This window comes from Haliaeetus albicilla, chromosome 16, assembly GCF_947461875.1.
Source record: "Haliaeetus albicilla chromosome 16, bHalAlb1.1, whole genome shotgun sequence".
Classification (NCBI taxonomy): domain Eukaryota; kingdom Metazoa; phylum Chordata; class Aves; order Accipitriformes; family Accipitridae; genus Haliaeetus; species Haliaeetus albicilla.
This window is the reverse complement of record NC_091498.1, coordinates 23,282,266-23,309,375: the sequence shown is the minus strand read 5'-3', so window position 1 is coordinate 23,309,375 and position 27,110 is coordinate 23,282,266. Positions and strand designations below refer to the sequence as shown.

The 27,110-nt window shown below is 37.8% G+C and overlaps 1 protein-coding gene and 1 long non-coding RNA gene across 4 annotated transcripts in view; one reads left to right on the top strand and one right to left on the bottom strand.

Moving 5' to 3' along the window:
* The window catches only part of SPON1 (spondin 1), a 204,437-nt gene that overhangs the window by 170,393 nt on the left and 6,934 nt on the right, over positions 1–27,110 (top strand). Inside the window, exons 8-13 of the mRNA XM_069803959.1 lie at positions 23,108–23,309; positions 24,371–24,511; positions 24,856–24,931; positions 25,358–25,540; positions 25,879–26,049; positions 26,159–26,326. Of these exons, the coding sequence (XP_069660060.1) occupies positions 23,108–23,309; positions 24,371–24,511; positions 24,856–24,931; positions 25,358–25,540; positions 25,879–26,049; positions 26,159–26,326 (941 nt within the window). The remainder of the gene's footprint in view (positions 1–23,107; positions 23,310–24,370; positions 24,512–24,855; positions 24,932–25,357; positions 25,541–25,878; positions 26,050–26,158; positions 26,327–27,110) is intronic.
* Positions 1,822–26,965, bottom strand: LOC138689293 (uncharacterized). Of its 3 annotated transcripts, none has more exons than XR_011328174.1 (5): positions 26,910–26,965; positions 21,258–21,354; positions 7,536–7,751; positions 6,785–6,900; positions 1,822–2,938 (listed from the first exon to the last, which is right to left on the bottom strand). It is a non-coding gene; the product is annotated as an uncharacterized lncRNA (long non-coding RNA). The 3 variants fall into 3 exon arrangements; XR_011328172.1 differs by having other exon boundaries at positions 6,802–6,900; XR_011328173.1 differs by lacking the exon at positions 26,910–26,965 and adding an exon at positions 23,009–23,112 and having other exon boundaries at positions 6,802–6,900.

Below are 27,110 nucleotides of genomic sequence, written 5' to 3'. Positions count from 1 at the left end.
AGACAAAATTTTCAACAGCTATTAACTTCTGCTGTTAATTTCCCATTTGCTGTTATGGATGGTGCTTCTTGGAATTTAGATTAGAACTGTGCAAGTACTGGATAATGACTCCTCAAGATAAACATTTGATCTATTATTATGCATAACATAGCAATCTTACTAATCAAGAATTGACTAAAAGTCATGAATAATCTTCTTTTGCATAATCATTAGTTATATATCTAATGTATAATACGGTGTGATAAAGGTGCCAAAGTGGCATTACAATGTGTCATAATAAGCACAGCCTAAAAACCTTCCTAAATGTGTTTTACAACAATTATAAAATGCATAATACTAGTGAGTCGATCTTAGGAGGCCTGAAGTGTCAAAAGTTGGCAAATTCAGCCTGTTCTCACTTCAAAGTTTACCTCCCCATTCCATATAGTGATTTTTATTGCTAACCCTATCCAAGTTACAGTACCAAGTTAGTTACAGCGATTACACTTAAAATCAGAGAGAGGAGGGGAACAATTACCTCTAAAACTTGTGAGAGGGCTGTAAGAGTATTAATCGATTTTCACGCTGTTGTGGAGAATCCAGGGTGAGGCACCGCAGACACGAGGCTGCTACCCAGGTCAACGTGGTAGCTGAGAGTAACGATGCTGGATGGAGCGCAAGGGACATTCACATATAGGTGGTGGCAGACACTGTCACAGAGAGGAGACTTACAGGCTCGGTATTTGCTCATCGCAGGCACCAGCTCAGTGAGACTCACCCCTTTCAGGGGAAACCCGAGAGAAAAGAAACCAGATGGGAGCCTGCAGCGAGGCTCAGCACAGCCCCAGGCACCAGCCCGGCTGCCCACGCAGGGCAAGCACCAGCCAGGGTGGGCGCTGTGCCTGCCCCCGTGGCTGCTGGGTCCTCTCCCATCTTTCCAAAACAGCGAGGGAGATTGCAGCATCTCCTCTCCTTGCAAAGGCTGCAGCAAGGCAAGCTGCTAATTCTTGCCCACATCTTGAGCCCTTGCGTTTCCACTCTCATCACCCCTAGTAACGTGTGGGAGGATGGTCTTGGCCGGGCACCTCTCGCGGATTCATCATGGAGTTAAATGGCTTTTCTTCTACTCTGTCAATGCCGGTCAATGAGACTGTGACTCCTGAGGCCAGTCGTACCTCATTAAGTAATGTTTCAAGCTCTGTATAGACTGAGGGCATGAAGTGTGTAAGTCTGTGTCTAAATCTGACGGCGATGCCGAAAGCCTTTGGTTCATGACACCGGAGATAAGACGGGAAATATAACTGGGAGCTTTTCTTCTGCTTAGGGAGAAGAAAATAGAGACTTCTCAGTGCAGATCCAGTGGGCACAAAGTGCCTCCCCGGGGAGAATTCTTTGGTTTCGGCCATAAGTTCAGATACAATAAGTTAGAGTAGGGGCGGAGACAAGTTGCTAGCCCTGAGCAGGGAAGGATACAACGACACTAAGTAATTTTCTGAAATGCTTTCTGTTAATTACATTTAACGCTAATATACTTTAACATACTGTCATCTACCAGTACAATATAATGCTGTGGAAACTATATCCTGCCATACTTCACTGTCTGTTTTTTATTATAGAATCATAGAATAGAATCATAGAATCGTTTAGGTTGGAAAAGAACTTCAAGATCATCCCTCTCCTCAGTTCCTATATGTGCCTGCTCTTTGTCACTGTCTGTCTTTTTTTTTTTTTTTTCCTTTCCTATCACTCATATTCATTATCCTCCAATCAGTTTCTTATCCATGGCACCAGCATGCAAAAAACTCTCCTGAGTTGTTGCGTGCAGGTGACAGTTTTGGGTGATCTCTGTGAACTAGTTTTATGGTTGCCTAACCAAGAGCGCAATATTGGTAGCATGAGAAGGAGTGCCAGACCAAGTAATAAAACATTTTGCTCTTGCTTATGCTTGTATTACCAAGTTGCATGTCTGAAATTCTGACTTTAAAGTACTCGCAGGGAATGTTTTCTTCCTTGAGCGTAATGATATCAGTATACAGCATGCTGTCAAATGAAAGTAGTTTTTCTTACCTTACTTCTATAAACAAGAGCACAGCTCATTGCTCCCTTCTTCTCAGCTGTGTTTCAGGCAGAATCAAATTTTACTTTCATACTCAGCTGCAAATCATTGGCCTTTGGCAGTATGGAGGATAAAATACAGCAAATACAGATAGTACAACTGGTATCCAAATCTGCATATCTGGCACTTGTAAAATAATCAAGCCATAACAGAATAATCTGGGGAGAAAGAAGGCAAGACTTTTAAAAATAGTATGCACCAAGTTCCACAGGAGCTAATACCTTTAAAAACCTTGCCTTGAATTCTCTTCCCTAAAATATATGGGTTGGAGGGGGGGAAGGGGAGGTCTGTATTCATTATCCCTTTATTTCTAATCCAGACACCTTTATTGTGACATCCCACTTTTTCATTCAACAAGCACTTTAATCTAAATAAGAGCTTCCCGGGATAATCCACCAGAAGAAAATAAGCACAAATCCTGATCACTTTGTCCCAGTCCGTAACGTGAGTTACAGAGTCAGTTACGAGAAGAAAAACGGGACCCTTTGGGGAGGTGTGGGGGAGAGTCCGTTGTCGGCCACAGGGGAAGCTGTCAGTTCCACATCTTGGCATGAGCCGGATTGTCTTTAATATGCTGAAATCCAAGCCATGTAGTGTTGTCAGGGCACTGGCTGTTTTTACAGCTGCCTGTTTTTTCATGGTCACTATGTCCTCTGTGATTCCTTACCATCAGGGAAAGGCATTATCATACGTGTAACTTTCTTTTATATAACAGTATGGTTGGGGAGTAGGAGAAAGCAAATTCTTCAGGTGGATCTCTGATTTTCCAAAATGGCAGGACCTCCAAGCCAAGATACCACATCAGAACAAGGAATATCATTTCACCATATAGTTCTCAGCTCTCTGAAAAAAAAGAACAGAATTGAAAATGGATAGTTGGACAGGAATCACACATTAATAGATATCTCTCTGGGTAGTTTCTGACATTTCAAAAACATGTCCCGTATAAGTATATGGTTCTTTCTTAGTATCGGCAAAGGGAGAAGTATTTGAATGGTAATTGTTTTGTCTAATCAATTTTTTGTAGTTCCTGTAAACCAGGAAGGCATTCAGCCCTATGCAACAGTGCAGAATGTGGACTTCTGTGTACATATAGCTTAACACTGATAAATGCAAACATGGATCAGATGTAGGATGGAAATTATTCTCCAGTATGTCATGTATTCCATTATTAAACACTCAGACCTTATAGATTATTAAATACTGGTACAGATAGTGTGTCTTTCCAGGTATTTTCATGTATTCTTTCTGGCTTTTCCTGATACATAAAAAGGCAATCTTAATTTGGAAAAAAAAAAACAAAACACCAAAAAAAAACCCGCTGAAAAAGTATCTTTAACTTTCTGTCCTAAAACCTTTCAGATTCTAAAAAACTGGCAAGATGACCTCACTTCCCTGCATAAATTAGCTGCCTATTTCCCATTCCTTTCCTGCCAAAGTTTCAGTCTGCAGCCCTAGTTAGGAGAAAGAATATGTTTGGATAGGGGTCTCCAGCAGTATGATTGTAATTATTACTAAGAACCTCATGTGTTTTCTAATTGTTAATTTTTTTCCGTTTTTTTAATTATCTTAGATTAGTATGTCAACCTATAGGCAATGTATTTCAATGCAAAAATTCAAGATATTTTATCTAGGAAAATAGCACAGTGAGAGTACCTGACATTCAAAGGTTAGTTATTTTCTGAAATATTCACCAGCATTACTTTTCATACTCCTCTCTCATTTGTTTTTTTCTTTTATGCAAAAATGCCACTGCTTTCCAACTTTTTTACCTCCTCAGCCCATTCTCAGTTACAACCAGCGCACATTGAAGTGATAAACATTTTTTTTATTATAATTCTGAACTATTTGAAGTTTGGAAAATTATCCTCTCCTTCCTTATGTCTCTCCTGTTTCCATTTCATCCCTCCGTGTTGTTTGTGCGAGTAGTCATGGTCCTGTGGTTTTGCTGTGCCTCTTGACTGTGTGCAGAGCTTAGTCTTTTTCTCAGCCACTTAAGCAGCTCTTCCCCATTTGTTTGGAGATTACCTGAAAACACTCCAGCAAGCACTCGAAAGTGAAGCTTAGCGGAAAAGGAGGCCTATTCTTTTATACTTCAGATGAACAGAACAATTTAGTCCAAACAGTTTGTAAGTTAGTATGGTTACCTCATCATCCCCTACAAATTATCCCATCAATCCCTGTCCATTTCAAGTTTTACGTATCTTTGATATCTTTTCTCTGACTACAAAGATATTAGGGCTGGTTTTCCTGGCTTGCAAGGAGGATATCATAAAATGCAACAGGATGTTCCCAAGTATGGTTTTCAGCATCAAGACAGATAAAATGACTAAACTGGGCAACAAAGTAGACTGTTCCAGAAATCAAACGAAAAGGATTCTATAGAAAGGTGATGGGAAACGAAAAATGCTCTGATCCAAAATACGTCTGAGTTGATGGATCATACTAGCTGGAGAAAAAAATGCTGACATACTCTTTTGCATTTTCCTTCCTTTATTCTTGAGTGAAAGCTCTTTCAATCTTTGCTTTTTTCCAGAATTCTTTTGGCACAATTTGAGCAAAAAATGTTTGTTGAATGTTTTGATCCTGAAGTGAATTTGCTATGATTAATGAGTCTTCATTACAGCATTTGGGAATTGAAAGCCAAGCCACAGAGGAGTAGGGAGTTTCATCTGTTTGGGGTTTCAGTGTTTGTTTGTTTTTCATTTTACTTCTTTTTTACTTACATTTTTTACTTTTGGGTTTTTTTTTACTTTCCTGTAATTTTCTGCTATTCTTGTGCCCACAAAACTTCTCCTCCTTAAAGTAGCCTCTATACTTAGATCACTGAATGATTACTTAGATGTTAAGATGGACAACCACTTAAGTCAGAAATGGAACTCTTCACTGTCTTCTGAAATGTAATAAAATAACTCCCTCTGCTTGTCTTATACTTCACTGTGAAAGACTTTAATTTATTGTGTCTGATATTCTACTCTTTACAACTCACACAGCCTTAATGTGGTGGTGTCTCACTGATAAATATCCTTGTGTAAAAGGTTATGTATACAGTTGTATACTTAAAAGAAGTCTTCAGCAGTGAAAACAGCTTTAATAACAATTTGTAACTACAGTAATGTTACCAATATTATCTAATCAGTTCCATCCGATGGCAGAAAGCTGAAACATGAGCATTATCCATGTAAACATGATGTGTTGCTAAACCTCTCTGTTGACATTCTCACATGTTGCAACTTTTGTGAACTTCACAGAGAGGCTAATTTACAAAAGGACATTGAAAGGCATTTAGGCAACCATTTGCTGTAAACACCTAATTCTCAAACCTTCTGTTCCCGAAGTGTTTACATACTTAAATAGCTATTAGTAACATTACTAAATGCATAAAAATACAACCAAAGTTCAGAGTTCCCAAAGCTCGCTACATTTTCACAAGGGTAAGAGGACCTCTATTAGGCAACGGATTACAACTAAACCATATTAACTTCCATAATTTAGTTGTTGCCCTGCCTGTTTTATCAGTAAGGAACTGATCTTCATGTAAAACTTTTAAGTAAGTCAGCCACACACCCATGTGGTCAGCAAAATAAAGGTGGAGAAGACTTTCCTGGTGTTTGTAAGGTCTAGGTTTAATTCTCTTTTCCTCCTGATGAGATTTGAATGGTAACGCCTACCTCTGAATGTAAAATTCAAACCAGCAATCTACACAGTGAGAGCCCTTTACTGTCACGTGTCATGTTCTTCTAGCTCAAGCCTTGATATTTTGCATGGAATAATTAAATATTTATTGGCCAGAGAAAGAAAGCAATCACTAGGATTTTTCCCTCCAGAAAAGGGAGGAGAGACAGAAGAGTTCTCTGAAAGAGATTAATCTCTAAAATGTTTGGTAAAGACTGAGTTAACCAGCTTTGGAAGATGGGGAAGGGGTAAGTGTGGAATAAGTACACATCAGTTGCATGCTCTCATTAGTCAGAAATCACTCTGACACTACTTTGTGGCACCTATGCAATGACGATAGCTTTTTCAGTTCCCTGGCTGCCTTGGAAGAGAAACTGTTCCTGGCCAACAAAAATATTTTGTTCTATTTCCAGATTTTTAGCCTTTTTTTTCTTTTTTAAACACCTTCACATTACCTAAAATAGGATGCATGAATTAGGTGATTTTTGAAAATTAAACACTTAGATTTGTCTTCTTTATTGACTGATATTTACTGAATTCAACTTAAGAAACAATGTTTCTGTTCACCCCAAAATGCATTTTAAAAGTAAATGATAATTTGTTAGGTCTACTTGAAATTGATTTTCCATTACTTGCTTAATTTCTCTGTGCTAGAAATAGGACAAAATTACATACATTTACATTACATTCATAATAAAAGGAGTAGTGTTTTAGAATGAAGATTTCAAGTAGACATTTCCTTTTGTGTTGTCCTATAAAATAAATATGTTATTTGAGGAATCTAAGATCTGAAAGTCTTTCAGAAGTAATCTTTTTTAGGATTTATGTAATTGATGTTTATACCTATCTATTTGGAGAGTTTGAGAAATTAATTTACCTATTCATCTATTTGAATTATCTATTCTATTCTAAACTGCATATGTGGACATGTGCCACAACTAAAGCTGGCATTTTTCCTTTAATAAGAAAGACCTATATTACAAAATATTTATAGGCTATATTCAAAATCAGTACCTTGTTGTGCTACCTACATTTGGAGTAATTTGTTTTGGAGAGCTTAATGCGGAGACTGTTGACGGAAAAAGAAACAGATGTGCAGAGTAGCTTCATGGCCTCGATCAGTGATCTTACTAGAGGAAAAAAAAAAGATTTTTGTTTCTCCCTGTTTACTTGTTGCCTCTGATTTTGGTAAAACCAAGCTAGTGTCAACAACTTGCTTATTCCCTTATGTCATGCTTTAATTTTGAGATGGTTCACTGCAGTTAATTATTATAAATATTAAGGTTAAAGTAGTGAAGCAGTTTATGCCAGCTACATTTTTCAGGCATTTCAGATAGGGTTGGTATGAGCTGAAATTACGCGTTGCAGCAGCACAGGTCTGAGCCAGCGAGAACAAAAAGAGCAGAGAAGGTGCAGCTGTGCAGCCTTCAGACAAGGCTACCCCCCGACATGCGTTCAGTCCCTGGCACAAACTCACACCAACACCTTTGCTGCCAAATCTTGCATCAGCTGCTGCTTGAATGCACCAAAATAAAACCACCTCAACCGCCTACATGCTATAATTGCACCTTAAATGACCTTCCTACAGAAATGCTTTTTTTTTTTTTTTTTTTTTTTTTTTTAATTCTGTAGGGAATGCTACACTTTTCGTAGGGCCAGAAAGTACATGACTTGTTCAGAGCTGGTAGTGTTTGTTTAACTGTTTAGGAAATCCACGTAAGGAAAATATGGTCCATTTAGTCGTGTCATTATGAAATTATCTCACCTGTTTGCACAGCCGTTCTCCCAGGCTGCTCTGTGCCAGCAAGAGGATGTGCCGCATGTGTCGTTAACTTGCTGCCATCACCTGGGTCAGCGTGGAGCCACCTATGCACCAAACCCGAACAGAAATCCTCGCTTTCTGTTTTCCTCTGGAGCCAGGCGTTTGCTGTGTCTAACTCAGAATGCCAATGGCAGTGCCAAATGCTGTTCTCTACTAAATCTATATTAATCAGCATTGAGAGGGGAAGATTCAAATCAATGCACCTTTCAGCTTTGATAACAGAGAGGCTTTAGATAAAAAATAATTAAATGCCCAGAGCCCTGGAGACTAGAGACCTGACAACATCTCTAAGTTAATTCTGTGAATTAGTCTTCCTAGAGCATCTTATTAAGGGTTGATAGAATTAGTCACAAGTACCACACCAAACTCCTCATAGCATACAAACTAAAGTTCATTGAAAAGTACCTACTAACTTTCTTTAATCAACTTCAGTGAAGAAGACGGGGTTTTGAATTTTGCCGTCATTCCAGTTCCTATCCAGCCACTTAAAATATTTCACATGCAATGAAAATGTACCTGTAGTTCTTTTAAAATATTATGTAGTCACAAAAGTTTAGTTTTGTGTGATGTCTAGGTGAGTAAATACTGAGATTAGTTGCCCATTTTCAGTTGATGTAACTCTTTTGCCATCCCACTAAGAATGCTGAAATGATTTCCTGTCCTGCCATGCAATGCACTGCCCATAAATAGCTGATATTGCTATCAGAATGTAATTTATAAAAATATACATTAGAAATGAGTAAATTATTCAATTGCTTAATTAATCAAGTCCTCAGACTACCCAGCTGAGAATTAAAAAAAGATGTTTGCATGCATACTTGTATTTGGGTTTAACTGGCATTCTGAATGGCAAAATACTGCCATTAACTGCAATTAACCAGCTGTAATGGGCATAGTTTAAATTTTATTTGTTGTTTTCTCCAAAGTGATAAGAAAACCTCACATCATAGTCCTTTAATCATCTATCCACTGTATATCATTAACATTTGATTATACAAATTGCTTATAAACACAGTTCCACCTAATGATTTGAAAAATAAATCATGCATGTATAATTTCACCTAGTGTGACTAAGAGTCAGCAGAGGGTTATATAGAAATAAGGAAGCTTATTATTTATTGCTACTCCTTGTATTCCTTATAATGCTCATTTTTCTTGCATACTTGTTAGACATTTTCTCCTAATTGATTGAATGCTGCATTTATCTTCCACTTCCTCTCTACTTTTAAGAAAGTAAGGTTCAGATATTTTCTTGCTTTATAAGTTTATGTATCCTTCCATAGCTGCATTTAACCCATTGAACCCCTTATGATGTGCATGTGGTTGCATTACCTTTAAGTTTCTTTTAACAGAGAAAAGTGAGTGTAGTTAACTCTCTTGTTATAAAAGAAAAGTGTACTATAAAGCCAAGCAGCTGTTCAATCTCCTAGTGAGGAAAGGGTGAAGACATCTGAAGGACTGGGACATTACTTTAATGAAAAGAAAATAATATAATGTAGGTCACATGGGCAACTATTTGTTATACTGTGGGTGTAACTCTGGTGACTTCAGAGCGTTTGTGAGAGTGGAACTTCGGTGGCTCTGCGTTTAGGGAGCTGGGGTGTGAAAGGCACGGACAGAGGAGCTCACAGCCCTGTTCTAAAAAAAACACATGCTATTTTGGACACCAATAATGTTTTGATGTTACAATAGATTTTTGAAAGACATTTTCTTTCCTTTAATACAGCAGCAGAACTGTGAATAGTATGGCCCCTGCAGAATATATTACATATTGAATCATTATATAGAATGCACTATAAAATTAATAGCAGTACTAATGCAGAAGCAGCAAAACAGTACTGTAAGGCTCCATGGAGACATGATCTTTACTCACAAAGTTCAATATTCCTTCAATTTTAGAGTGTTTTCTTTAAAAAAAATCAATTAATATCTATAGTACAGATAAATTCTTCTGTCAGTGTGCACGGTAATGCCATTAATGTTAGTTGATTTACTCCAAAGCTAAGGCGAAAATAATTTCATTGGTGTGTAACTATTCATTTAGCATATGGGACAATTTCATACATTTGACTTTCCTCATGTAAGTAGTTACATAAATAGGATTTGTGAGAGTACAGCCTCTCTCCATGCAGTAAAGTGGATAGCACAAAAAGTTCAAAAAGAAAAAATGATTAAAAATGAAGCTTAAATAACTAACATACCAAGACAGTGTCAAATTGTTGCCTGAAGCAAACCTTAAGGACCATTTTAGGGATTCTTGGTGGGGGCGGAAATAGCTTATGTTATGTTGTTAACTGTATTTAATACCTTACGATATCAACATATCTTTGACCACAGTAGTGTGAACATTACTTGGCTAACACATGGTTGGGAAGTCGGCCATAAAAACCAAACTAGTCATTGCCATTATAACAGCAACATCACTGTACCTGAAGTACACTGAATTCACAATAACATGATTTCAGTCAATAACAGCTGCATCCAGGAAAATAAAACTTCCAGCGAAGAAATAATTAAGTTTATACAAGCCTGTCTCATTGATAACAGGTCATCATGAACAACTGAAAATAAAAGGATATAAAATTGCCAGTAGCTAAAGCATGAAGAATTGAACCAAGGAATAGGCTGATGAACTGTCTGAGTTACAAATTTATTCTCAGTGACTTGCCATTGTAATGAAGTGGGATGAGTGAAATGTGGTTATATTTGCCATCTCACTGGATCTATGTTATCCTAAAAGAAAATATATGAGGTTTTTTCTGAAGAATTATGATGTGCTTTTCTCCTGACAGATGAGTTGATTTAAATTTTGAGATGCTTGAAAGTATTTTTTAAATCCCTAAGTGGCTCTCAACAACTACAGATATATTTTTATAAGAATAAAAGTTGTAATGTTGTATTGTATGGCCCATATTTTGCCTTAAATAGGCGCTCTGGGAATATTTTAAGAAGATTTTCTGTGAGGTATGTCTTGTCTAAATTTAAAACCCTATTTTAATTCTATGGTGAAGGCATTACAATCTCTATAGACTATGTATTTATATCCACAAACACTCTTCATAATGATAGCTACCTAAGCTATCTACATCTGTAAGAAATATGCTGCAACAGGAGCAGATCTGTAGAGCGAAACAGTGCTGAGGAAGTGACAAATTTGGGGGATGGAAGATTGCTTTGGGTGGCCACCGCGCTGGTCGCATGGAGCGTGGCTGCCTGCCAGCAGCGGGACCGCAGGGAAAAAGCTCCAGGCTAGACTGCTCAGAAAGAAATCAGGTCTGCACTCGGAGATTGCTCCGGGATATGAACCAAAGCACAATGGGAAATCCACCTCAGAAGTGCACCTCTGGTCTCAACTAAAACACCCGTATATACGTGTCCCTCTGTGCTCTTAGGGGATGCTGCACAGTGTCATCACATGTTACAAACATTTGCTGGCACAGAATAGTAGAACGTGATTTCAGGATTTGCCTGAACAGAGGGAAGCAGCATGCTCAATCATTTTGTTGTCTGAGTGAATTTGATCAATGGATTCATTTTTTTAACAAGTGCAAAATGTGGGAAATGTTACGTATCGATTGCAGTTCATCTTGTAGGATACCGATTACAATACCTTGTTTTAAATTGGGTTAATTTCACTGCATGCTAAGTATTCAGATTGAGATTTTCATGCAATGTTTTACTTGTGGTTAGAATGTTATAATAGCTGTTTAACTATGAAGGTCTTGTATTGCCATCTTTTGGAAAAATGACTTGATAATCAATGAGTTGAAAAACTCATGCACATCTGACCAAGTTTAATGAATGTACAGAGATCTCAGTATTCCTGTGATCACTTGTTAACATCTGGTAGCTCATTATTTCTTCAGAAACTGACCTTACTTGAGATGCCACGTAAAGCATAAACGGATGAACAAAAATTTTGCAAAAGCCATGGTGGAAGCCAGTGAAATGCAGTGAGAACAAAATCAGAATGCAGAGCTCAGACTGGTGGTGGGAACATTTTTGGATTGAAGCCTTTTGGAATGCAAAACAATTTCTAATAGTTAAGAGTGAGATATTTCAGTGAAACTGCAGGAAGAAGTGGAGGAAAGCAGCACATATGAATTGGCATTTGCACACTATATCATGGCCAACAGTATTACTCTTGCAAGAAGTAATCAGGACCTGAATTTATATAACACAGACAGATGTAAATGTAAAATGCTCATTCTTTAGAGATTCCACAATAAGTGATATTTTCCTTACATTAATTACAAGTAAAAAAAATTATCTTTAAGTCCTAAAACTAAGAAATGGTCAAATTCCAATTATATTTTCTTAGAAATTACCTTCTTTAAAGTAAAAGCTTTCATAGGAAATATAACAAAGGCAAAAAGAAGCCAGTTCTCAGAGAAAAAATACATTATCTGTATAAGAAATGCAAGCACGTCAATTAAAGTAAGTATCTTGTTCAGATTTATGTACTCAATTTTTTGGATGAGATCTCTTGCTTTCTTGCAGATTATTTGTTATGTGGTGACGATGAAAATGCTTTGTCTTTAAAAAAGTCAGGTTCCATGGTCAACTGCTCACAAGGGAACAGGAGTGTAATTTTAATAATTAACATTTCTGGGTTTAGACTTTTAAAAAAATCTAGTTAGTCATAAGCTGTGGTAGTTACGATAAATTCTTGTAGAACTTTCTGGGCATTCTACGGTATCTACTACTGCAAAGAGATATAGCCATAAAAAGAAATGAAAATACCATGTTCTGGTAGCTCTGTGCTTTTTTAAGTGTAATCTTTCTTTTATTAGCGTGGATGTACTATTTGAGCCTTACAGTTAAAAGTCATATTAACTTAAGTAGTTTGATGACATGCCTCCCAGGAATAGAATATGATGATAGCCTGATGATTTCTGTTGCTTCCCCCCACCCCCAGATATAGTGTTCTATAAAGTATATATTTTTATTCTTGCATGGAAGCATTTTATTTCAGTAGTGCCACTACAGCGTGTCTTGACTTTTTATTTCTGTAAATCTCTGGAGCATTTTTTTCCCCACAAATCCTTACCTCTCTTGTTATCTATCTCCCACTATCACACTGTGCTGTCTATCCTAAAATGGGGTGAAAGCCAGTATCTGTCAATCCAGATGTAAATGAAGTTTCCTTCCACAAAATGACAGTATAGTACTAGGAAATATTTTCAAAGTTTGGAGATTTTGTGTACCAAACCATTCTACGATTCTAGGATTTTATAGATAGCTGGGATTAATCCAGTGAAGTCTAATATTGTCAAAAATAGAAGAATTCTAACTCCTGATCTAAACAGAAAAAGTAATGCATAAAGGACAATCTGATATACAAAAAAATATATAGGGAAAAGGGAAAAATGTCAGTTGTGACTTCTGATAACACGAAGACAAACACATAAATCTCTCTGGAGCTGCAAAACAATTCTGAGTGCTCCAGCTTTGCATTTGGCTAATGGTTAAACTATATTTTAGATCAGAAAACTTCCTGTGGTATATCCTTCCTTCCTGTGGTATATCCTTCCTTCCTGCAGTATATCATTCCTCCACACTGTTGATGTGCCGTCTTAAGGACGACCATTCTCCCTAAATCATGAGGGCATCCCCGCTTGTATGACTTGAAGTGCTTTGGAAGTTTAATAGAAGCATCAGTAAACTCCTGACAGCTGTATGCAGGAGTAATTTATGTTGAATGAGCAGTTTATGCATCAGCAGAGCTAATCAAAACACTTTTGTTAAAAGGCTTTTACTTCAAAATGAAAGTTTTCACATGAGAATTGGATCTAAATGGTAAATTTATGGTTTCACATTGAAAACAGAAAATCTCCCTAGTGTTTTTAGATTTTTTAAATATAAATTCTAAATTTTATCCAAAAAGCAGAAATATTTGTTTTACCAAAACCAAAAGAACTACTTGAAGTAAAACTCAGACAAAACAAATTTTAAAAAGCCATATAAAACAACTGGCATTTTTATCATTTTTATAATTCATCTAAATTTGAGATTGGGTGTGATTGAGTTCAAAATGCATGTATATATTTGGATAATCAATATAAAATAAAAGCTTTAATAACATGAATTTCCATTTTATTAATATTTTAGGAACTTAATAAGAATGACTAAACCCAACACCATCCACTGCCCTCACAACTTGGTTACTCTATTTTAATGGCTCTACAGACCTCCATTTAAATGAGAAAAGAACATAGTCTCTTATTTTTCACAGAAAACAGCACTAAGTAATGCTGGGTTGTATACTAGCAGCACAAGGCTGCAAATTTCTACCTTAGAAATAAAGTCACATGCTATTGTAAAGTACTGTGTTTACCTGCGAATTTGTATTTATAGTTATATACATTTATTAAGTGTCGACTAAAAAAACCTAATCACAAAACTACATCATGCTTATAAAAAGAATTAATGTCTTAAGTGTTATGTGTATTATTGAGACTTACGGAAACTTCATTGTTTGACAGATGGTCTGACACCCACATTAAGAAATTCATAATTCAATCTCAAAAAAAAGTAAGGAAGAACATATGTGTTTGTTGGAAAAGAAAAAAAAAAGTGTCGATCATTTTTTTTGTCAGAGCAAGCACATATGGCAGTTCCATTTTCTATCGCTTCCCATTTACTTTCTATTTAAAATTCAAATGTCACTAGGCAAGGAAAAAAGTTGGGTATTAAAACATAGAAAAGCTTTAACTAAGAACAATCACTGCAAGAACTTTATACTAATTGTTCATGGAAATTAATGGCCATCCAATTAAATCAAACTTACTCATCCCATTCTATCCTTCCTTTTGTTTTCTTTACATGTTCCTCCCATTGGTAGTTACTGTTTTATGATTATTTCCCAACCATCTGCTGTCTTTCTTTGAGGCAAAATAATTTCCCTTTATAATTTTGTGAGTAATCATGTATGCATTATTTTCATGCAATTATATGTCTACTTACTAAACCTAACTCCTCTTTCTTGTGTAAATACTCACTAACTGGAATGATTTGCTATTTAAATTTCTATATGCAAAATTTCAAACTTTCAATTGTTATCTTTTCGCATTGTTATGAATGTAATGATAATTAAACATTTACTCTAACTCACATATCCAGACACCAAAAGGCATATATAGGTTTGATGGACATAGATGCTGAATGAAATGGCATGTGTGGTTTATCAATAAAAGTGGTGAGATGTTGGACATCTTCACAGATTACACTGGGACCGGGGAAATGCAAAATGCAGTGCCAAGCTTTTGACACTTGTGAAATAAATGGTTTTGAAATGCATGACAACACTGTTTTAAAATCTTTGAAAAGAATTTGAGGGACTATCTACATTTTGTAGATATTCCAATAAATAGCCTCAGAGTAATTTTTGTTAAAAGGAGATATTTGCTGCAATATAATTCTCAGAATAAATTAAATTCATAGCAAACCAGGACAAACAGGGCACAGTCAGGGCTTTGTAGATTAGCCAGGTGTAAAGGAGGTGCAAAGCAACAGTGCTCTTTCTTACAACTTCCCATAGGATTTCCTTTGTAAATATAGCGGTAATTACTCTGGGCAGACAATTTGTAGCCCCAAAGCTCCTAGGAAGTGAAGAAGACAAAAGTTTCCCGAATTCGTACAGTTAGTCCTTTGGCTTTGTAGTCAGCCTGGCCTGGATAAAACCCAGTAATGCCATATATTGCAAAAAGATTCCTGAAACATGGTTTGATTGTAAATGCACAGTAAGTGGTCTAAGAAGTGACATGAAGTTATTCTAAGCAAACAGGAGCAAATGTTGCCAGCACGACGTCAGATAACCACACCTAACTGGTTGGTGACAGCCTGCAAAGAACACGCACACAAATCAGCAGTTTTCAGAAACTGCAAACCTAACTTGAGATAACTGAGAATTTTTTCAGTTAGGAAAGCCTGTTCACATTTGTTAATCATATCATTAAGGTATACCCATTCTGAAGGTATTAAATAAAAAATAGCTGGTATATTAATGAATAATATATCATTATTATCTGAAGTAGAAATCCAGGTATGTTTAGATGACAATATGAAAACATCTGAAAGATATGCTGCACAAAGTCCCTTCCTTTTGTAATGCTTTTTAAAAATACTCAGCTTAATGATATTTTAGAACAGCATTTGTTCTGAGTAGTGATTTTAATGTCAGTGGTAATGATGTAATCCCTTAGCTATATATGCAATTACATATCCATCTCTTTTTGCTGGTTATAGGCAACTTTCCCACTTTAAGAGCTTACATACAGCAAAGAGGTGGTTATGCAGGCCTTTTTTGTAGTTCAAAAGGTAAATGTATAAGAATTTTTTCTTCTTTTGTTATGATATAAATATGGCTTGCTTTATTCTTCTGTTATGAAATAAAATAGCCAAACTCTTACTGTCACCTCCTCTGATTTGGTGCTCAGAGACAAAACCAGCTTGGCATTAAAGTGCCATTCAACTTTGGATGTCAGTCAAATTTCATTGACTCAGTGTTCATTTTGTTGTAGTTTTCTTTTCCCTGTTTTTTGGAGGGACATGCACATATTTAAATTATTCATTAGGTTAAATGCTTACCTGCCCTGAATTTAAGCAGAACTTAAGAAGGATTCTCCCCCTCCTTCTGCACAACTCTGAAATTCTGGTTTTTTGTTCAGGTGTTGATACCTGCGCATAAAACTTTGTTGTCCGTGTAATGGTCCTAATGCTTTTGCATCACTTCATAAATGGTTTTCTTAATAATATATGTCATCTAAATATGCCATCTAATTTGTTCTGTTAGTTGCAGACTTCTAAGAGAGTAGTACTTTCCATTCAACTTTAAATCTTAATTTTCTTCATTTCTTTTCTTTGAAGCTAGTCCACTTTTCAGGATGTTATGATTTTAAAGTTTATTCAATAAACCAGATGTTGCATAGGTGCTGTTGGTAGGCAGGAGGTGCAGAGTTGGAAGTTCAAGGGTGTGAAATATGTTTCATGCTCATAATGTTATTTATATCAATAGCAAATAGTTCTAAAGATTAATAAATCAGAGTATTCCTCCTAGAAAGTGTTTATGTGATGTAGTATAAGCCTCTAAAAAAGAATGATGTCACTTTTGCTGACTAAAGGTATAATAGGCAATTCATTTACTATTTACCTAAAATACACAGTTTTCATGGTCTATGTAATCAGCTAAACTCCCGGCTTTAAAAAATAGTGTTTTCACATCATCAGCACCACCTAGAACTGACACTAAACCAGTAGCAATGTGGTCCACAGTGCTCTCAACTACCTACCACCTCCGACAGCCATCAGGCTTAGACTGGCTTCTCTTGTGTTTCTTTACACTTTTTTCTTCCTGTGTGAAAAGGCTGTTGCTTTATCCTTAGCACAAGCAAGATCAGATCCCAGTACGCTCAAATGAATCTAGTATCCAGATTCTAATACTAGGCTTAGGGCGAGTATACCTTAATACAGCTCTGTGAAGAAACTTGGAGAGGTATAAGCTATTTCAAACTACCATGCGCACTATACAGTTATTAAATCCATGGAATCAATCAGCTTTTTTTCCCCAGCATAAAATATGTAAGACTACCTGAATTAGAATTTTATTTCAAACAGCTGTCATAACAATTAGTATTTTACGCTCTCCTGTTCTCTTTAACATGCTCACTTAATCACATTATTTTTTATCCACAACTGAAGTCAGAACTTGGATAACCGTGAAGCACTGCACAAATTCAGTATTTCTGAAGATGTTTCAGGTTGCTGGCTTTTCCTCCACTGCTGCATAACAAGCATCTAATACATTGTTTTAATTTATTTGAAAAAATTATTTGCATTTGTGCTGCTAAAACTAGAATCACTTCTAGTAGCCAACCTGGTGAGTTTAAGAGCTAGCAAGAGATTCTCTGCACTACGCTGCACTTTGCAGTGGAAGTGCTGATGCTCTTCATGTTCAAATCTGTCCTTATATAATAGGTTTTTGTGTTGCTGGAAAATTCTTTATGCATGGGTGAGGCAAATGGCCTTCTTATACAAATATAGTACACATAGCATCCAGCAGTAAAATTCACACTGATTCCAACGGTACAAGCTCAACCCTATAAATAGTCTTATTTGTTGAGCTAGTTAGTGTCATAAAAACAGAGAATATATGCTCAGGCTGCCTTTTTCTACTTCTTTTACTTGCATACTAATCAAATATTAAACCAAAAGTAACCTCAAAGTTTTAGACTGCAAAATATTCTTTTCACTGTGTCTATCCAGTAACTCCCCTCAACCACCTTCCTTACGTGTGCTCTATTACCTTTTACGGGGATATGAGTAGAAGACAACAGTATTGATTCAACACTCAAAAATACATCTTGCAGCAAGCCAAGGTTTCTGTTGCTTTGTCAAAGGCTTTCTTAAACCCCCCGCCCCCAGCAATGATAGCAACTAGATTGTCACTTAGGGAAAAAAACTTGTAAAGCAAAATCATGTTTGTGCTCTTTTAGCCTAAAAAAAAACCCCAAACACACACAAACAGAAAACCTCCCACTAACCACACACACACACACAAAAAAAAAAAAGGGGGGGGGGGAAAGAGCATTTTCTTATGCTGCTCAGTATATGGCATCCCTACAGCTGAAGATCCAAATCGTGCTAACAAAAAGAAAATAGAACAAAAATAAAGAAAAGGGAAAACATTAGGATGCAAGACACTATCTAGTACTTTGCTTCACTCCGTCCTATGTGACAGGAATTGTCAACAGGCTGATCAGGCTTACGGCAGAAAAGTACTGTCTGCTTCAGCCAGCGACAGCAGGATTCCCCAACCCTGTGGGGTTCTCAAGGGTGTCACCTGGAACTTACCTCATGTTTAGGATTTGCTTTGCAACTCTTATTTGCCACTGGTTTTATGCATATACATGTGTAGGGGAAGGAAAGAGACGTATTTGTCTCTTTCTTACAGCAAATCCACCTCAGTTGTTAGTTACAAACTTTAGGCTTTTCCTGTGGGCATTACCAAACATGTTCAACCTGTTGCAAAAGAACACTTGCTTAAAATTTAAAAGCCTTAAAATGGCAATATATACTTGTATTGAAAGCAGATATAAAGAAGATGATCTACATTCCTATTTTATCAGGTGTATTGACAATACAGAACTGAAAAGAGATGGGGTTTAGGGTGCACTTGAGTACATTTTTACACTGGTTTCCTTCAGGGAGATCCATAGGCCAGTCTTAGAACACTGAGCCAGACGTGTTGTTGAGATAGGCGTGGAAGGATTTAGGTTCCTGCCAACGCCATAAATCCGTCATTCATGTGGATACAGGGAAGACTTGAAATTTGTCATTTTTATTAAAAAAAATTTCAAACCCAAAACCCACCAAAGATCTCTATTGTATAAGCCCAGTCAATACCTATCCCTCCACCTAGGTAGTACTTTTATCAATCAACTGTGCCTTAGCTCAGCCCATTTATCCTCCTTAATTACAGCAACTCTGAATGTTGGGCAACATTATACAACTCTGGTTCAAATTTATATTCATACTGCTTACAAGTGTCCACACAGAAATTAATTAATAGAATAAAGTAGCGAGTGCAACAAATGTATTTTATGATAATATATGTTTTAAATACATCAGTCTTTCTTAAATACTGCATATAAAAAAATTTTAAATGTCCAACCTAGCATGGTGTGCTGCACAGCAAAGTGTGTGTGCATTGTGTACATCTGTACAAGAGTAGAGGCAGGGAGAGGAGAAAAACCTACTTCCATTTGTTGTTTAATAATCTTCACATTTCTGTGTTAAACAGTTATGGGATAAAATACAGTACAATGGCCATGAAACTAGCTATCTGTCTTAAAGAAAGAGCAGAAGATATAGGTAATTTTTTGCAAAGTAAGTGCTCTGAAATTGGAAAATTATAGGAGGCTCAGGTTTGCTGATACAATTTAGCACATGCAAAGGCTTGTAGGCAAAGAGTATCTCCTACTGAAGTGTTCCTTTACACAGTTTCAATATTGATATAGCTATAATTTAGATACACAATTTATTCTGATTTATATTAATAACATGATTAATATTTACTTTTCTAAAAGAGCATTCAAAGCCTTAATTGTACATGCCTATCACAAGAATAACAGGTGACAAAAGTTTTCCATTACTATGTGTCTAAATTAATCAAGTGATTTCCAATCCTCTGCCTTTAAATGTTATGATTATTGCTTGCCAATGTCATGCCCATTTAGAAGAAGGGTCAGAGGGAGGATCCGGGGAACTACAGGCCTGTCAGCCTGACCTCGGTACTGGGGAAGATTATGGACCAGTTCGTCCTGAGTGCGCTCACATGGCACGTGCAGGACAACCAGGGGATCAGGCCCAGCCAGCATGGGTTTATGAAAGGCAGGTCCTGCTCGACCAGCCTGATCTCCTATGACCAGGTGACCCGCCTAGTGGATGAGGGAAAGGCTGTGGATGTTGTCTACCTAGACATCAGCAAGGCCTTTGACACTGTCTCTCACGGCATACTCCTTGAGAAGCTGGCAGCTCATGGCTTAGACAAGTGTACTCTTCGCTGGGTAAAAAAACTGCCTGGATGGATGAGCCCAGAGGGTTGTGGTGAATGGAGTTAAATCCAGCTGGCAGCGGGTCACAAGTGATGTTCCTCAGGGCTTAGTATTGGGGCCAATTCTGTTTAATATCTATATCAATGATCTGGATGAGGGGATCGAGTGCGTCCTCAGCAAGTTCGCAGATGACACCAAGTTGGGAGGGAGGGTTGAGCTGCTGGAGGGTAGGAAGGGTCTGCAGAGGGATCTGGACAGGCTGAGGCCAATTGTATGAGGTTCAGCAAGGCCAAGTGCCAGGTCCTGCACTTGGGTCACAACAACCCCATGCAGCACTACAGGCTTGGGGAAGAGTGGCTGGAAAGCTGCCCGGCAGAGAAAGACCTGGGGGTGCTGGTCGACAGCCGGCTGAATATGAGCCAGCAGTGTGCCCAGGTGGCCAAGAAGGCCAACGGCATCCTGGCCTGTATCAGAGATGGCGTGGCCAGCAGGAGCAGGGAGGTGGTTGTTCCCCTGTACTCAGCAGTGGTGAGGCCACACCTCAAGTCCTGTGTTCAGTTTTGGGCCCCTCACTACAAGACAGACATCGAGGTGCTGGAGTGCATCCGAAGAAGGGCAACCAAGTTGGTGAAGGGTCTAGAGCACAAGTCTTATGAGGAGAGGCTGAGGGAGCTGGGGCTGTTTAGTCTGGAGAAGAGGAGGCTGGGGGGGGTCCCTATCGCTCTCTACAACTACCTGAAGGGGGGTTGTAGTGAGGTGGGTGCTGGTGTCTTCTATCAGGTGGCTGGAGATAGGATGAGAGGAAATGGCCTCAAGTTGCAACAGGAGAGGTTTATATTGGATATTAGAAAAAAATGTCTTTACTGAAATGGTGGAACAGGCTGCCCAGGGAAGTGGTTGAGTCACCATCCCTGGAGATATTAAAAAAGTGTGTAGACAGGGCACTTCAGGACATTGTTTAGTGGGCATGGTTGATGGTTGGACTCGATGATCTTAAAGGTCTTTTCCAACCTAAATGATTCTATGATTCTATGACTGTGTCTGCCTTTCTTGTCTTTTCTGAGAGCATGTGTGCACAGAACATTGAAATGTAATATCATGCAATACATACCAACTCACTTCGTATCAGCTCAGGTGCAAGATGCCATAGGAAGCGGCTCCACACTGCCCTTGCTTTTCCCCTGCAAGAGCTGACGTGCGTCTCTGTTCTGCAATGTCCACATTAGACATATTCTTAATGTAAAGATCAGGTATACAAACACACATCTCTGTTATCTTTACTGTGTACTGTTTAGACTTCTGCTGTGTACTGTTTTTAAATATAAAATTCCTATAGGGAATTCTTAGAAATCCCTATAATGCAGTAAATCCTTTAGTTAATTGAAGTCAGTCAGCAGGCTTTTTAAGACTAATCACTGCTTGACAAATATATCAGGATACTGTATTCACAGAGCAACGTTGATACCATCATTCATTATTTTATTACTTTACATTAGACAAATTGTTCCATTGAAATCAGAGTTCTATCTGTCATTAAAAAAAAAAAAGTAATTTTCATCTCTTTCTGGGAAAGGCAGGATTAATGTAATCAAACACTTAGAAACTCTTCTACTCAGAGTCAATGTAAGATAATTTACACAGTAGAGAAACAACTTCTAACAGAAGCGGCCAGAACATTTTACCTATTAACAGATGCCTACTTCTGCAAGTTGCCTCTTGAAGGGGAACTAGCTACACTAACTTTTAGACATCTTACATTTGAAACTGTGTGATAACTATGCAAAAACATTGTCTTTAGGCTGTTCTGTTTTTTCTAACGTGCTGAGAGTGCTATGAGCCAGAAAAAAATACACAAATGAAATGCCACATTTTTACAGAGATACAAGCATTTGTGGGAAGAATAAACTCCTTGTGACTAGGGAACAGTGTATGTGCATTATATATATATATACAGCTACCTGACTCAAAAAGGGAAGATGAATAACACTGTAAAAAAACTTACATTAAAAATAAACATGGTCTTTAGATGCTCATAAAGCAGTGCGGTTTTGCACAAAAATTGAAAAATAACCACCAGCTTGACTCTGTATGGACCCAAGTCCTGTAACCGAAGAAAACTTGGGTTGATATCAGGCCAGTATTTTGGTAGAGCAGAATTGCCAAAGTCGTATTTTAAATAACTCTGCATTTCTTGTTGCTCCTAAGAAAGATGCCATGAAGAGGTCCAGCTTTTCATCTGTGAACAGAAACCTCCGGTTCAGGCCTGATTTTATTCTCCATTTGCATAGGAATGTGGTAGTTGCTCGTCAGCATCGCAGAGCACTGCATGATTCAGCACAATTTCTTCCTAAGGGACTGGCTGACAAAGGCTGGATGAATAGAGGCGTTTTCACATACACTGGCAGAAACCTGCAAGAGTCTTGGCTGAACTCTCTAGGGCTGGCAATGGCCATTAATCTCTCACTTACATGAGCACTAAAACTCTATTAATGAGTGCTTTTCTGTGCACATAAACACAGTAGCACTTCCAAGCACTTTTGGCATTAGAATTTTTATTCTCTTTTGGGGGGTGAAAAGTATCCCAGCAATCAAAACGTCAGGTTATTTCTCTGCTATTTTACTTCAAATTTTTGTAAGCGTCGTGACAGATTTTTTTACTATTATTATTATACAACAGACATAAGCATGCCGATGCAGCTCTTTATTGCTGCATATCTCTCACCCATTAAACTCTAAATCTCCTTGAACGATGTCAAAGCTGTTTCTCAGATGGTACATGGAGACTAAAACTAGAGAGTGCTGAGCAGCAGTCCTCTCCCTATCCTACTTCTCTGTCTCGACATACCAGACACAGTGTCATACCAGCGGTCAGCATTTCCCAGTTTGAAGCACCAGTTTCATTTCCCTCTAGCAGCAAACTTGAATTCAGTTGTTAATAGTCTTCCTATGGCTAATTTGCAGGAGAGCTGCTCCCTCTGCTGAATTTTCTGTCGATCGTCACCGGCACCTGATGTCCTTCCTCACCATGCTGGGCCCCAGCCCGGACTGGAACGTGGGTCTGTCTGCCGAAGACCTCTGTACCAAGGACTGCGGCTGGGTTCAGAAAGTCGTTCAGGATTTAATACCCTGGGATGCTGGCACAGACAGTGGCGTTACCTATGAAGTATGTGGACTATTTGTAATATCTTCAAAACATAAAGTTTACCTTAAAGCAGTGAAGAATGAAAGCTATTTGATCCATGGTAATGCCATATATGCCTTTATACTACTCTAGTAAAAATTTTGCTTATAATGAATTAAAAGTCATTTAGACAGATGCTAGCTACGGTTACTGTCAGTCATTGTGTCTGAATTCCCTGAGCATTATTATTAATGGGATAATATTACATTTTCCTGGGGTGTTATTAAAAATAAACAGAAGACTTAGTTTGCTCAAAACTAAGCATTAAGGTGTCCAACCCCTTTGATACAGACGTGTGTGCCATCAGCAGCCACATCAACTTGAGTTTTCTACTGGTTCAACCCAATGCCAAGTATTCTGTATGGCCCAGAAAACTTAACTATTCCTTACAGCAGGGAGTGAAACTCTGGACTTGTCATCACCACGAGACTCTAAAATCATCCATTTTCTCTGTCTCCATCACTCTCTCAGTCTAGGAAGAGATTCACATCATCCTCAGGTAAAGTCCTGGTTTTGACCAAATGAGTTATGTCAAGTTAATGAACTAGTTAGGTCTCCATAGGTGCCAAGCATACCTACACTATGTGTCTATACAGACAGTATAGACAGCTGAAATTAGACAAGATTAGTCACATCCTCAAATACCACGCATATTCCTTTTTCAGACAACAGAAGATGGTTGTTTTCTTCTTTCAGACCTGGTCGCTTTAGAACCTAAGGAATTTCTCCAGTTATAATGCAGCTCTGGAGGCATACTGAATAATGTTTTTTATTAATGTAGTTATCTAACCACACAACAAGGCATACATCTTATTGTGAACCCAGCTTCAGGGTTGAATCCCAAAGTGTTAGTGAAGTGCTTCCTGCCAAAAAAAACCAAAACACCACCTTACCATTAAGTATGAATGTACTGAGTTCATCTTATATTGGAATTTCCCAATTTAGCATTTTGGAGAAGTTTTAATTTCTGCAGATGATTTGTATTATTATTAATAATAATTATTAGTTTCTTTTTTTAACTTTTTTTTTCTTTTTGATTGCAGTCTCCTAACAAGCCTACAGTGCCTCAGGAGAAGATCAGACCACTCACAAGCTTAGATCATCCTCAAAGTCCATTTTATGATCCAGAAGGAGGATCTATCAAGCTGGTAGCCAGAGTTGTCATTGAGAGAATTGCACGCAAGGTATAACATATATCTAAAATTGTCAAGCAAGCAAAAAACCCCACTTCATAAACCAAAAAAAACAATCCTTCCTTTCCCCTCCCCTCAAATCTACACTCCTTAACCTACCCGCAACAAAGATAATAGCAGAAAAGAACTAAAACTGTCTTAGAGGTATTATTTCTCCTACTTCTGGTAATCACTGTATCTGCTTAATTGGGGATTGTTTTTAAGTATGCATAGGAATTAGAAGAGAAAAAAGTGCTGCAGATGCAATAGTGCCTCACAGTATACTGTTTTAGCCCCTCTCGCTGCATACACGTATGAGTTTCCTGTATCCAATCTCCACAATAATTTCTTTGCAGGGGGAGCAATGCAATATCGTACCTGATAACATAGATGATATTGTGGCAGATCTAGCACCAGAGGAAAAAGAAGAAGGTACATTTTGAATCAGTTTGTGCTGTACTAATTTATATTTTGTTCCCTTCTCCACTGTTATTTCTAGATAAGTACAAAACTGACTTAGGAGCAAAAGTCCCACTCAGTGACAAAAAGTGATTTAGGGTTTCATCTTTTCTGGTATCTACTATTAGCCTTCCCTTATACAGCAAAGAAATTGCATGTATACCTGGAAGATGACAATAACAATACAAGCAATAAAAAAGAGAAGCCTTTTGGGGTTCAAATTTTATTTTTTTATAAATGAAAGTTGGCAATTGGTCTTTTTTTGGGGGGGAGGGGGCTATAATGTAGAAGATAGAATGCAGGAGCAAAGAATGCATCCTATTAGCATCTAAAGTAACCACCAAAGAGAAGCAAATGGAAGACTATTTTTAACATTCACTGCCTTTTCTTGCTTTTTAGATGATACCCCTGAGACCTGCATATATTCAAACTGGTCCCCATGGTCAGCCTGCAGCTCTTCTACCTGTGAAAAGGGCAAGAGGATGAGGCAGAGAATGCTTAAAGCTCAGCTGGACCTCAGTGTACCCTGTCCAGATACCCAAGATTTTCAGCCATGCATGGGTCCAGGCTGCAGTGATGAAGGTAATCAAGAGGAACGGGTGGAGAAGAAAACCTTGTAGGGTTTACTCTTCCTTTAAAGTTCTTAAAGCTGTCGGTTGCTGTAGTGTGATTTAGGTTATGGCAAACAGGAATAATTTCTGAAGAATAGAAATTGAAGCTGTCTCTGGTCAATTCTGCAGTTCATCGGAGTCAGCGCATGAAGTACACAGAAGTATAAAGGAAAGGAGTAAAGTAAGCAATAGCGGAGAGGTCAGAATGTAAGAGGCGGCATAAAAGTGGTACTACGCACAAATGGGCAGCAACAGATTTGTCAGCAACTGTGTTAATATTAGCAATTAAAATGGTTCTCTGTATTTTAGATGGTTCCACTTGCATGATGTCTGACTGGATTACATGGTCCCCCTGTAGTGTTTCCTGTGGAATGGGAACACGATCTAGAGAAAGATACGTAAAACAATTCCCTGAAGACGGCTCTATGTGCAAAGTGCCTACTGAAGAGACTGAGAAATGTATTGTAAATGAGGAGTGTTGTAAGTATTTTATTTAGCTTTGTAAATCCAGCTAATAGCAGCAGCACTGCCCAAACCATTTTTTTCTGAGCTCTACTAGTGAATGATTTTCTCTGTCCATTTTGAATAGCCCCTAGCAGCTGCCTTGTCACTGAATGGGGAGAGTGGGATGAATGTAGTGCCAGCTGCGGCACAGGGATGAAGAGACGACACAGAATGATCAAGATGACTCCTGCTGATGGATCCATGTGCAAGGCAGAAACTACAGAGGCAGAGAAATGCATGATGCCTGAATGCCGTAAGCATCCATGAGTTTAACTTCTCTGCTATAGAGAGAGGCATAATTTCTGACACATTGCTCCATCACACAAAGAATATAGTTAAATCAGAAGCAATCCTGCTTTTTCTTGTTCTCCTTAAAATTAGATCCCTTAGGGAATGTGCATTAAGTACCACATTCACCATCAGGATGAGAGTATCAGTAAAAAATATTCAGTGCTATCCGATTACCGTATTACCCATACAGTGATGTGTATATTAGCAAACCGTACCTAAGCAACTCTGATTTATGGAATATGAGGTATATTTATTTAATCATAAGGCTAGAATAAAACAGTGCCCTCTCCTTTTAGCCCATGAACAGTTCAGAAATTGAGCTGTTCCTTTTGTGCAGTCAGCCAGTCTCACCCTTACTGTGACTATTGTTTTTAATTTCTCAAGATCTGTTAAGATTTTCATCAAAGACAGAAAGAATTAAGTTTAAAGAGATTTTTGGTAGATAAAATGTGGAAGTATCACATTTTAGACTATATCAATTTGACTTCCAGTTCTGTCCACTGCAACAATCCAGGTTTTTTTACAGGAGTTATGATTGAACATACCTTCTTAAACTATTTATTCCCCAGAAGCACTGGGACTCTGCAGATATGAACAAGCTATAGGAAAAAATAGCAAAGAAAAGGTATTAAAACCAAGCAAACCTTTCAATTTAATATAGTGTTTTCTGAGCTTCTTCAGCAACATCATTCATCTTGTGATTCGTTTTGTCCAAAGTGACAACAAAGCATAACTGGTTGATGACA